Source organism: Hesperophylax consimilis, chromosome 17 (assembly GCF_061612785.1).
Source record: "Hesperophylax consimilis isolate HC1 chromosome 17, BYU_Hcon_1.0, whole genome shotgun sequence".
Taxonomy (NCBI): Eukaryota; Metazoa; Arthropoda; class Insecta; order Trichoptera; family Limnephilidae; genus Hesperophylax; species Hesperophylax consimilis.
The window spans coordinates 32413339-32427555 of record NC_142852.1 but is presented as its reverse complement, the minus strand read 5'-3'; the positions used below and the strand labels follow the sequence as shown (position 1 = coordinate 32427555).

At 35.8% G+C, this 14217-nt stretch overlaps 1 protein-coding gene across 1 annotated transcript in view; it reads right to left on the bottom strand.

Moving 5' to 3' along the window:
• The window catches only part of LOC149416445 (uncharacterized), a 40865-nt gene that overhangs the window by 13923 nt on the left and 12725 nt on the right, over window positions 1-14217 (bottom strand). The window contains exons 5-9 of the mRNA XM_089642002.1: window positions 8742-8907; window positions 8303-8518; window positions 6724-6821; window positions 4771-4882; window positions 3658-3812 (exon numbers count right to left, since the gene is read on the bottom strand). Of these exons, the coding sequence (XP_089498128.1) occupies window positions 3658-3812; window positions 4771-4882; window positions 6724-6821; window positions 8303-8518; window positions 8742-8907 (747 nt within the window). The remainder of the gene's footprint in view (window positions 1-3657; window positions 3813-4770; window positions 4883-6723; window positions 6822-8302; window positions 8519-8741; window positions 8908-14217) is intronic.

Here is a 14217-nt window from a genome sequence, read left to right as displayed (position 1 = left end):
GAAACCCTCCCACTTATATTACCAGCCTGAGATCTACTGTTCGTGAGGAATTGAAATGTTCGCCAGCCGAACTAACTAATGGAAGAACTCTAAGACTCCCTCGCGATAATCATACATCTGTTCCAGACCCACCTGAATCAAAGACAACTACAAGATCAGGTCGTCAAGTCCATTTTCCAATAATATACGGTACATACTAATGCACAAAAGACACAACTTTTTTAACATATAAATTTTCTGTAACTCATGATAGAAACATTGATTAAGAATCTACTCTTGCTATCGATTTAAAGATTGAATTCCATATACCAACAATTATATTCTCTAAATTAATGTTACATACATAATATTTAAGCGTTCAAGTTCTTGATGAAAACCTGACCTTTCTTATTATAATTATTTTGCAAATTACTACGTTTTTTATCATTTTATAAAAAACCTTATTACGATGAATACTTTCATCCCTTAAAACCATGAAGTGATACCATGTAATCGCACAAAGTTACCTAGCTAACTTTTCACTTACCATAGTGTAGTGCAAACTCATATACATATATTTTCTAGGATAATTATCCATTTCGCTATATGCGACAACTTCTGTATAAATCTTGTTTAGAAATAACTTACCACTATATGTGATGACTCTGTTATAAATATAAATGCTTTTAACCATGTTAAGTCAAATGTACTGATCACGCATCTGATGTAACATGTCGTTGAGACCTATATGTATTATTATTAATTTTTTACAGAATTGAACCATTGTCATTTGTTCGTAAGAAAACATAGCCATTTGATAATATTATCAATACAAACACATTCTACGAACATATGACAGTTGTTTTTTGTTATATTTTTAGTTATCTTGTAATCTCAAAGATAAACATTTAGAGTTATGTACTCACAGCCATGCTATTGCTAAATGTACTTTTACAAAAACATTTAAATATTTATTTTTTTCCTTTTTTTACACTTTTCTCATTTACAAAAACATTTAAATATGTATTTTTTTCTTTTTTTACACCTTTTTTCCATAACACGGATATAAATAATTTTATAATATAGTGACATTAATCGTCGTTTCTTTTTGTTCAAAGATTGAAGAAACACTTCTGTACATACTTTATACGTTGATATCATGTTCCTATATTATAAGACAAATTTGTAGTTATTTAAATATGTAATAAATAATATTTAGAATAATCAACTTTAAAATAACTCAATAATTGACAACTCATGCTCCGAACACTGTTTGTAGACGCATTATTAAAAATATATACAAATGGAAATAGATTCCTACTTTTTATTTTATAATTAACTTATGCTTAATTTCATAATATGCTCCGACAACACTGTTCGTGGAAATGGAAATAGATTCCTACTTTTTATTTTATAATTAACTTATGCTTAATTTCATAATATGCTCCGACAACACTGTTCGTAGATCGCATTACCATATAAAAAGGTTTAGATAAGTTAAATAATAACCACTTGTGTCAAATGTTGTAATACCATTTATTGTTTTCAAACATTAAAGTATTAAATGCACTCTGTTTGCAACTTTTGGTTTTGAAAATAAATACAAAACATACAATTGTCGATGCAGTAAATGCTCCAATTATAAATATAAAATTTTGTCGATGCAGTAAATGCTCCAATTATAAATATAAAATTTTGTCGATGCAGTAAATGCTCCAATTATAAATATAAAATTTTGTCGATGCAGTAAATGCTCCAATTATAAATGTAAAATTTTGTCGATGCAGTAAATGCTCCAAGAAAAACATACAGTTCGTAGATGCAGTACATGCTCCGAACATGTAATTATATCAACACATTTTTAAAAAAGGATTTAACTTTCAAATAATGTTATTATTAGGAATTTGTTCATGACTATGCGTTCACAAACATATAAATGTATTGTTCATAAAGTAACTTCACCATTTAAGAGATATCTTTCTGAACGCATAGGCTTATGTTATTTTGCGATGACGTCACACACCGAATTTGTTTATATTATGTAACCGACGTCATGCAAATTTTGTGATATGTATATATTTTTTCTAGAACCCCTAATTTTTTCTTTTATGTATCGTTGACACTGGGGGGAAGGTATGTGGGGGCAAGAACTGTCTGCCAGCCTAAAATAATATTTTAATATGGAAACACTGTTTCACGGATGGCAACCCGACGTGAAACAGAGCTCGCTGCCAATTCATTACCGACGAGCATTCCTGTTTCTCTGATCTTCCTTGGCGGTCGACATTTCTTGATTCCTACTAAATCCTTCTGATATTCAAATCGTGTAATAGTGTAACGTGTTTGCAATAAACTTAAATTATCAATTACATCTGTTTCACTTTATCACAACCTACACTATACACATTTATTGGCCGTTATACAGGTAAGCTTAACTCGCACCACACCCTAGCCAAAATATATTGAAAATATAAATAATATCACCATTTAGTTCTTAAAAGTAAAATCTGCTTTTGAATGAATAGACATTTTTACATGGGAGCGCAAATTACTCGCCACGTTATGAACAAATTTGCGAAGTCCAAAATCGGCAAAAAAAAATTTCTTCTATTTTCAGAGTCGAATATTTTGTTTACGTATTTAGTTAAGACACTTTTATAAGTGTTCATAATTTACTTCCCAGTAACAACGATGCGCACACTTGGGAATCGCCACATTCGACCAATGCTGGCTCGATGTGATAGTATATGTTTCTACAACTGATTCATATTATACGACGTGAATAAGCTTAAAATGATGCTTACATATGGAATGTAATACGACAATTGGGTTTATTCTCTTTTTCACATCTATTTTTAGAAGTTTTCATATCACAAGCCACTATTTCGCCGTGTTATTTCATAAAATGCTTCAACCATAGCTCGACGCTAGTTCGAACATGAATGATGACGTCACATTCTCAAGATTCACGGGAAGCCATACGCGAGCCCAGCCGGCTCCAATGGAACCGGTATGGGGAGTGGGGAATAATACGCTTTTAATCACTTAGGGCAGGTCTACTAATATTCATATGTCTATGCGTGCGACGCACAAACTAGACAAGTGCAAGCAGGGGCATACAACAGTCATGTCCAACTCCGTTTTCTCATAGAAAAAATGTTTTGGCTGAAAGCTCAGATTTCATTGGCTTAAGAGTTTGACAACTCATGACAATTATCAAACATCGGAAATATGATCGCAAACTAATACGTAATGTAATATCATCTCGTAAACATAATACCATGTAATTTAGCGGCTATACTAATATATATTCAACTCGACCCAAGTGTACTTCCTACGTAAGTTCATGTTTGAAGTGAACTTTTGAAGTTTTTACAATAATATTGTTTATTTCAACGTTAATTAGTTTGCGACACAAAGCAAAGACGTTTAATGGCTCGTTAAAAAGTGCTCACACAACCAAATAGTTTGAGGTAAAGTATATTTTATGTTTATTTGAAGTATCTTTTCAGCTTGTTTTCTTCAAGGAGTTTATTAAAACATTTAATGGCTGAGAATGTGTAATGGTGTTGTGCCTTTGTTGTATTGACTTTAGAGATTATTATTTGTCCCGTGGTTCTCGGTCTGGTGTTCAATATAATCTTCTACTATTATATTATTATTTGTACAAGTACTCACATATTTCTGGTCCTCCGAGGGGCTGGCTTTAGTGAGGGGTACCATGTAGTATTGTGTTATGTGTTTGTCTGGTTCATGCCCGCACAGATCCTCTCTGCTCCAGCTCGACCCGTTCCGCTGGCACGGGTGTAGTTTTTCGGTCAGGTCTTCGCAGTCTGCAAGCAACGAGAAAACATTATTTGTGTTTATTTAATAATATTTTAAATGACTTACTTAATCCAATGGCAATTTTCTTTGTTCGATTAATTATTTTTTTATTATTAAAATAGTTTTTGTAAGAAGAGTGTTAGGGTGATGCGGTGATGATTAGCTAATTACCAAAGACACGCATCATGCCTCCATATCTACACAAGAGGACTTGAGGAAAATAATTTCTGTCCAGTGCCTATGTTATCTTTGAGGATGCTGTGTGAATGGTTTTATTAAGAAAAGGAAGGTGAGGAAGTTCTGGGAAGATAAAAGGTATGAGGGATGGGTAAGAATCTAGGGATCAGTTTGTTCTGGAGTGACGGACGTATGATCTGTCCTTCCTGCTGCAGTGCAAGGTGATGGGTCAAGAGAGTTCAGTTGAAGAGGTCAAGAGGTCGGTGGGTATGCGCATCCTGAACACACCTCACCCGATGTACCTGAGCACTCCTGCTAAGTCACCAAACCTTGATAACCACTCGGGGTGACCTATGGCAGTGGTGTTGGTTATTCAATAAATTGTCCCCGGAGAAAATTGTTGCATTCGAAACTTCTTCTTCTTCTTTATGAGCCTCCAGCCCCCAGCGTCCAGCTTTGCATATAGTCGTCCCTTAAATATAATCAGATTTGTCGATTTAAGGCGAATCTCTTACGTATGAAGCCTGCAGTTCTCCTTAAATCACCAGCCTATCTGATCTGTGGGCGACCTCTGCTTCTCTTTCCTAACCACGGACGCCACTCGATGAAACTGAGATTCCATCTGTCACATGCCCAGCATAGCTCCACTAGAGGATGGTGATGATAATGTTGGCCAGCTTGGACTTGCTTTTGTGACACGATACATAATAATATGATGGAGGCAATAAGTCATCTCAAGTGTGTGCATTATTATTAGAGCCAGAATGAATGCAGAGCAATGCAACTTACAGTTGTTGGCCTTTGAACCAGTCTTCCGCTGGCTGACAGTAGAACGCGGCAGAGGAGGACAGGTCATCACAGACTCCACACAGCAGATCTTTAGACTGGAGGGCGAGCAGAGCTGGGAAAAGGGACACTCTTGTATCATAAAGTACACAGTCGGATTATCGTGAGAGCCGGTTATTTGAACCAAAACTCAAAAGAGGAACAGAAACCAAATAAAGAAACTAATAATACTTCAACTCCACGTTGAGAAATTTTCTGACAAATATCTTCTACGAAAATTGGTTTTGAAAATGGATCGGTAATTTTTGATGAATATGAAGTTTGGTAATTTACCAAGTTGGGAAAAGATTATTTAAAAAAAAAGATCTTCAGGGAAATTTTTTGTTAGGAAAATGGGTAGGGACATTTTTAAACTGAGAATTTCCATGTTTTGTAAATTGACTTTTTGACATTTTCTCATCGGGATGCGGTTTGAAAACTTTAATCATTCTTCTTGAAAATAACAAAGAGCGCCTCTTTAATCAAAACTGTAGTCAGTCAAAAAATAATACTATAAAACATATTCATTTTCCTGTACAGAAGTCAAAAAATCTCCAAAGATTTTGCTTTGACGACATTACTTTGAATCAGCTTTGCTGGGTGGGATTCTTTCGTTTTAATGAAAGAAAAGGGTTAATCAAAAAGCGAAGTTTAGCAAAGTTGCTTTTAGTACAAACATTATAGCACCTGTGAATCAGTGAGCTGATGGTGCTGGTGAGAGATCCATCGCCTGACGTATTCTACCGCGAGGCAACTAGCGGTCAATCACACAAAGCTGAAGTTCTAACTTATCATAATCAAATTGATAACTTGACAATATCTATTGGTTCAACTTCCTACAATTGAATAACGACATTCCTAGCACGGTTGTGCTGTCGATAGCCTAACCGATATTGACACGCAACAAATAAGAAATAGCAGTCTTCTTATGAATTGACATTGCTGGTGGTGCGCAAATCTTTCGTTCGCAATTGTGCGGGGTTTGGTTGCGGTAAGTGCGATAAAGACTTAGACAAAACAAAAATGAATTGAATTTGCCTTAGTGTTTGGAAGAGGAAATGAGTGGGAAAGGCCAAAAACTTACCCTATCTCGTCCTCTGTAGCCGCTGGTTCCTTTTCACTTATCAGCTTGCAATTCCTTTTAACATTCGCTCACTCAACACAAAACAAAACAGTGACATTCACTGCGGCGGGTAAAAAGGTTTCACTGGACGATGTGTGCTCCAAAACAATCACAGCCGAGTTCAACATATGCGCGTTGATGTGAGATGACACGAATGTTGGCGGACCAAGATGCAAAGATAATTATGTTTCTTGTCGTTTGGCCCGGGTCAAGGAAAGGGGACAAGGGGAAAAGAGGGGGTGATGGGTACACATTTTAAGACTATTCAATTTTAAAACCTCACGCGCAACTATTACTAAGCTGAGAATTAATTATTGAGGTCTTAAGTCACAACTGACAACTTTCATCTCTCCAAGCAGGAACGGAATCAATTGATCGCGTCTTAGATGAATCAATTAAGGATTGTAAATACGATTTCTTTCCATTCTAAGGGTGCGTATAAACAGGAAAAGTTTGCGCAAGCCGAACCACGAAGAAGGCCGTATTTTCGCATTGTTTGCGGTTGCTTTGTTTATTTCCCTTAGTGTGTGGTTCGGCTAGCTGTTTATACGCAGTCTGAGAGCTTCGGCAGTTCACCTGCATTGATTAATAAGTCAGTTATTTTGCATAACGATACTAAAATTATACACCAAGTTTTGTATAATACATAACAGGTTATCTGACACTGTCGGAATCAGTGCTAATGCAAATATCGCTAACTGACCACAGACGACGGATTTCGTCAATATCGTATTGATAAAGGGTTTTATCAGCCGTCCTCGTGTTATATTCCCGAGTAATACATATTATTATACCTGCGGTAGAATTTCATATGCTTCATATGCTTCTTTGGCTATCGGGCAGTCAGAGAAAATCTTGCAAACACCGACGGAGTCCTTTAGTCTGCAACCTTCTGCAAAAACCAAAACATACAACTGTCATTCAGGTATGGGCAAATAATGGAATTATCACTTCAAACAGAACAACTCAAGCCATGTTGTGGCAACAAGTCACATTACTTTATATGAGATACTATTATAGGTAGGTACAGATGTTTCCAAGTTCCTACGCTAGCTTGAGCCGTGTTATGGCAACTAGTCACTTTACTTTACATTAGATAATATTAATTAAACCAACTTAATTTGTGATACATATGTATAGTGTGCAATTTTATATTACAAAATGATTTTAGATGTTAACAATAAAAATAAAACTTTAAAAGTTAGAAAGACATAAATATATAAAGGAATTGAAAGGAAACAAACCGAAAAAAGTAAGGTATTTATTTTTATCTGTTTTTAATGCATCAGTACACGTAACGTTAAAGAATTGTGCAAGTTTGGATTGTCAGGGCAGTGCCCGATTATTGTTTTGTTGAGAGTTTTTCGGGTGGCTCCCCTGCGATCGGTTGGACGAGCGGGCAAAAATAACGCGGGTAGGTAGATCGGGAACAATACGGGGAGAGGACGATTCCGCGGTGTGCGTTGCGTTTTGCGGAACAAAATGGATATAGAAAAATAATGAAAAAGATCACGCGGATACCATGAACCGACCTTCGGAGTCTTTCCGTGTAAATTAACAAAACATAAAGGAGACGTTTTGACTCCTGCGCGAGATCAGCCGGTTCTTAGTTCAAGTGTGGTTGTTCGGTGAGATTGAAATGTTGAAGGATACAGATTTTCCGTGTAGACTAACCAAACATAAAACAAACATTTTGACTCCTGTGTGAGATCGGCCTGTTCTTTGTTCGAGTGTTGTTGTTTGGTGAGATTAATATATACAATCAGTTATTTGGAATAAAAAATGTTTCTTTATTTGTGAGTGTTTTGAGGAGTTATGCCTTGGAGACTACACTGGATTACCAAGCATGCTTCGGGGTGGCGCAAAGATGAAGCATCATTGTCCCGTAAACGTTCAATGGATGCTGATTAATTGAGGATAGCTTCGCGCACTCCTTCCCACGAATCTCTACCCGGAGCTAACTCATACGGATTTCGCGGAGACCTGTCGTCCTGCTCACCGCTGGCGGACTCTCCAAACACCTCCAGACATGACAACATGATCAAGGTTCTTCAATGCTTTTACACATTCCGCCTTCTTGCCTTAGCTCCCATCATAGCCCTGGTGATTGACAAGGGTCCATGCTCATCAGACGTGACAATAAGTATCCCATCAAAACCGTGGTTCCAACAATTTTCAAATTTTTCCAAAAAAATGTTCACATATTTCAATGACAATTGTAAATTATTCCGTTTCTTAATTCCAAATCAACAATGTACCGAGACTTTCTATTCAGCCCCGCCTCCCAAAGTCTTCCAATGCTGTAACTTGTTAAATGTTATAATAAAAAGGTCCCGATCTAATAGTGGGTTAGTTGTGTGAAGTTAGATTTACCTTGCGGTTGAAGGTCCTCCATATTACTGGACAGCCATAAACGGTGCTTAAATACACTGGTATAGAGGGCGAGCGGGTTAACCCGGCAGGAATCATTCAGATCTTTAGAAGTCAGCGCGTTGCTCAGAACTGCACCCAGGTACCAGCGCAGGGGATCTGCATTCTGCAGCGGGAACACCAGTCCGCCCCCGCTGTCTCCCGGGCACATGGCTGATCCTGGAACGGAATTACAAGGTGAACAAAGTGTTGATTAGACAGGGATTCTTGAGATCGTAAGAGGTCGTCTTAGAACTGTACCCAGATATCAGCACGGGGGATCTGCACGTGTATTCTGCAGTAGTAACACCAGCTCGCGCCGGCTGATCCAGGAATTGAATGCAAGGTGAATAAAGTGTCGGTTAGATAGGGATTATAGATGTTACTGATGCGCGATACTTACTGTTAGTGTATCCCGCGCATATCTTGTCTGCCGTGATGTATCTAGTAAATGAGGCGGATGATTTGATAAGCTGCTTCGAGCACTGTACGTCCCCCACTACAGGGACCCTCAGGAAGTTGAGGGTATTGGACACCTTACCCGTTTCCGTCAGCCCCCAGCCCGCCACCTGCAGGGACAATTACTATCATTCACTTTTGTTCTTAAATAATGGGTAAACAGGTTAACTAATTACATACAATTTAAAAATATATAATATTAAGGAATTCCGCACTGGACCAATTTTATTGGTAATTTACGATAATCATATGTTTCACTTCATGGTAAGCTCATATCTTTTGTTGAAGACACTGCAATAACTATTGAAAAAGACACGGAGCGAGATTATTAATGCAGCCAATCAAGACATGAAGGTTAGAAAAATACACGGAACGAGATTATTAATGCGGCCAATTAAGACATGAAGGTGAGAAAAAGATACGGAATGAGATTATTAATGCGGCCAATCAAGACATGAAGGTTAGAAAAAGACACGGAACGAGATTATTAATGCGGCCAATCAAGACATGAAGGTTAGAAAAAGACACGGAACGAGATTATTAATGCAGCCAATCAAGACATGAAGGTTAGAAAAATACACGGAACGAGATTATTAATGCGGCCAATCAAGACATGAAGGTGAGAAAAAGACACGGAATGAGATTATTAATGCGGCCAATTAAGACATGAAGGTTAGAAAAAGACACGGAACGAGATTATTAATGCAGCCAATCAAGACATAAAGGTTAGAAAAAGACACGGAACGAGATTATTAATGCAGCCAATCAAGACATGAAGGTTAGAAAAAGACACGGAACGAGATTATTAATGCGGCCAATCAAGACATGAAGGTGAGAAAAAGATACGGAATGAGATTATTAATGCGGCCAATCAAGACATGAAGGTTAGAAAAAGACACGGAACGAGATTATTAATGCGGCCAATCAAGACATGAAGGTTAGAAAAAGACACGGAACGAGATTATTAATGCAGCCAATCAAGACATGAAGGTTAGAAAAATACACGGAACGAGATTATTAATGCGGCCAATCAAGACATGAAGGTGAGAAAAAGACACGGAATGAGATTATTAATGCGGCCAATCAAGACATGAAGGTTAGAAAAAGACACGGAACGAGATTATTAATGCAGCCAATCAAGACATAAAGGTTAGAAAAAGACACGGAACGAGATTATTAATGCAGCCAATCAAGACATGAAGGTTAGAAAAAGAGACGGAACGAGATTATTAATGCAGCCAATCAAGACATAAAGGTTAGAAAAAGACACGGAACGAGATTATTAATGCAGCCAATCAAGACATGAAGGTGAGAAAAAGACACGGAATGAGATTATTAATGCGGCCAATCAAGACATGAAGGTTAGAAAAAGACACGGAACGAGATTATTAATGCAGCCAATCAAGACATGAAGGTTAGAAAAAGACACGGAACGAGATTATTAATGCAGCCAATCAAGACATAAAGGTTAGAAAAAGACACGGAACGAGATTATTAATGCAGCCAATCAAGATATGAAGGTTATCGAAAAATGGTTCGGTGGCAATCTGTTATCACTCAACACAGAAAAACTAATTATATTCTTTTTTTTTGTATTTCTTTGGCATTCACTATGTAACAATTTCTAGACATTTTTTGTTTTTAATGAGTTTTTATTATTCACAATGTACATTTGTTACGTATAAATTTTTTATAAAATTAGCGACCGGTTTCGACACGTCCGTGTCATTAACTAGCTATTTTAAAACTAAATTTTTAAGTGCAGAAATATGGGGTTTTATTTAGTTTGGTTCTTTGATGGGAGGGATTTGAGGGAGGGGGAGGGGGTTGAGAGGGAGGGAAACGGAGGGAGGAGTCAACATAACGGGGAACATTGTCAATAGAGGTGATTTGCAAGGTGCTATTATTTTATTTACTATATTAATGTTTGAATTAATTTTTTTGTTGATTTCTAATGTTTCTAATGCGCACAAATTAAAATATTTATTAATGTTAGAATATTTAAACTTAGTTTTATCCCGGTTGAAGCTATGGCCTGTCTCTATCAAATGATTAGCAAACTCGGAGAAATTATTATTTTTTAAACATAGTTCGTGTTCCCTAATTCTGGTTTTGAAATTTCTTGTAGTCATACCTACATACTGCGAGTTACAATCATTACACTCTAAAGTGTATATCCCATTTTTATCTAATTTATTTGAAACATCCTTGTTATTAATTAAGTTTTTTATTTTAGAATTAGTGTAAAAAGCTGTCGAAATATTAACTGGTAACAAGCGGGATATTTTTAAGGATAAGTCGCCTGTATAAAGAAGTTTTTTATATATTAGGTTTTTACTAGATTGAGTGTTATTATCTCCACTATAAATGTACTTTTTAGAAAATATTTTGGTTTGTTTCTTATTAACTAAACGATTAATTATGTCAGGTTTATATCCGTTGTTTAGAGCTATTTGTTTTATAATGTTAATTTCATTATTGAAATTCTCCATATTTAAAGGGACATTAATGGCTCGATGTATCATTGAGTTGAAGGAGGCGAGTTTATGGGACAAAGGATGAATTGAAGAAAAAGGTATAACACAGTCAGTGTGTGTAGGTTTTCTAAAGATGTTAAAAACACACTTATTATTATCTAAGCTGATGCTTAAGTCTAAAAAATTTAAATTGTTATTATCGTTATGTTCCAGTGTGAATTTTATACTTTGGTGAATGTTATTAATAAAAGTGACAATTAGACAATTTTCTCACTTTTATTAATAACATTCACCAAAGTATAAAATTCACACTGGAACATAACGATAATAACAATTTAAATTTTTTAGACTTAAGCATCAGCTTAGATAATAATAAGTGTGTTTTTAACATCTTTAGAAAACCTACACACACTGACTGTGTTATACCTTTTTCTTCAATTCATCCTTTGTCCCATAAACTCGCCTCCTTCAACTCAATGATACATCGAGCCATTAATGTCCCTTTAAATATGGAGAATTTCAATAATGAAATTAACATTATAAAACAAATAGCTCTAAACAACGGATATAAACCTGACATAATTAATCGTTTAGTTAATAAGAAACAAACCAAAATATTTTCTAAAAAGTACATTTATAGTGGAGATAATAACACTCAATCTAGTAAAAACCTAATATATAAAAAACTTCTTTATACAGGCGACTTATCCTTAAAAATATCCCGCTTGTTACCAGTTAATATTTCGACAGCTTTTTACACTAATTCTAAAATAAAAAACTTAATTAATAACAAGGATGTTTCAAATAAATTAGATAAAAATGGGATATACACTTTAGAGTGTAATGATTGTAACTCGCAGTATGTAGGTATGACTACAAGAAATTTCAAAACCAGAATTAGGGAACACGAACTATGTTTAAAAAATAATAATTTCTCCGAGTTTGCTAATCATTTGATAGAGACAGGCCATAGCTTCAACCGGGATAAAACTAAGTTTAAACATTCTAACATTAATAAATATTTTAATTTGTGCGCATTAGAAACATTAGAAATCAACAAAAAAATTAATTCAAACATTAATATAGTAAATAAAATAATAGCACCTTGCAAATCACCTCTATTGACAATGTTCCCCGTTATGTTGACTCCTCCCTCCGTTTCCCTCCCTCTCAACCCCCTCCCCCTCCCTCAAATCCCTCCCATCAAAGAACCAAACTAAATAAAACCCCATATTTCTGCACTTAAAAATTTAGTTTTAAAATAGCTAGTTAATGACACGGACGTGTCGAAACCGGTCGCTAATTTTATAAAAAATTTATACGTAACAAATGTACATTGTGAATAATAAAAACTAATTATATTCACTTATTAATATTTAAATTAATTAATTAATAGATATATTTACCTGCCTAAATCGCTATTCATTGCTTATAGACTTTCTTAAAAAACTTAGTTATATAGACGCTAGGGATTATGTATAGGAATATGATTGTAGGGTTGTATGGATCGGGACATAAGAATATGATTATAGGGTTGGATGGCTCGGGACATAAGAATATGATTATAGGGTTGTATGGCTCAGGACATAAGAATATGATTATAGGGTTGTATGGCTCGGGACATAAGAATATGATTATAGGGTTGTATGGCTCGGGACATAAGAATATGATTATAGGGTTGTATGGCTCGGGACATAAGAATATGATTATAGGGTTGTATGGCTCGGGACATAAGAATATGATTATAGGGTTGTATGGCTCGGGACATAAGAATATGATTATAGGGTTGTATGGCTCGGGACATAAGAATATGATTATAGGGTTGTATGGCTCGGGACATAAGAATATGATTATAGGGTTGTATGGCTCGGGGCATAAGAATATGATTATAGGGTTGTATGGCTCGGGACATAAGAATATGATTATAGGGTTGTATGGCTCGGGACATAAGAATATGACTGTAGGGTTTTATGGCTTGGGACGTAAGGGATTATGGGCTATTTTCCCTTTCAACCTATTAATGTCCTTCAGAAGCTCTATGGAATATGATGCTTGTGGCTAGTAATGTCTTTCAGAGGCTCTACGGAATATGATGCTTGTGGCTAGTAATGTCCTTCAGAGGCTCTATGGAATATGGTACTTGTGGCTAGTAATGTCCTTCAGAGGCTCTACGGAATATGAAGCTTGTTGCTAGTAATGTCCTTCAGAGGGTCTATGGAATATGAAGCTTGTTGCCAGTAATGGATTTCAGAGGCTCTACGGAATATGATGCTTGTGGCTAGTAATGTCCTTCATTATAGGGTTGTATGGCTCGGGACATAAGAATATGATTATAGGGTTGTATGACTCGGGACATAAGAATATGACTGTAGGGTTTTATGGCTTGGGACGTAAGGGATTATGGGCTATTTTTCCTTTTCAACCTATTATGTTCAATAGTTTTGCACTTCTAGTCCTTTGACATCCAATTTTTTTTAGATTTACTTTAAATATTTAATGTTCATATAGATTATCTAAAAATATAAAACGTTCATTTATAAACAGTATCCTAAAATCAGCTCCCTTTAAAATGAGTACCTACTAATTTACCTACTTACCCATTTATTTACCTAACCTAACCTAACCTAACCTAACCTAACCTAACCTAACCTAACCTAACCTAACCTAACCTAACCTAACCTAACCTAACCTAACCTAACCTAACCTAACCTAACCTAACCTAACCTAACCTAACCTAAACTAACCTAACCACCTTTAACGGCTTACTTTCACAGTGTGTCAGATAAATTTTTATGGTAGTTTAAAAGTTAAATAAATAAAAAATCATCTCCGTTTTAAAAGAGTAATTATAAAAGTCTGGTTGCAGACGTAAAACGTATTTTCAGTAAAATGCTGAAAACCATTCACGTGTTCTAAATGCGATAGTAATTAAAGCTGTTGGAC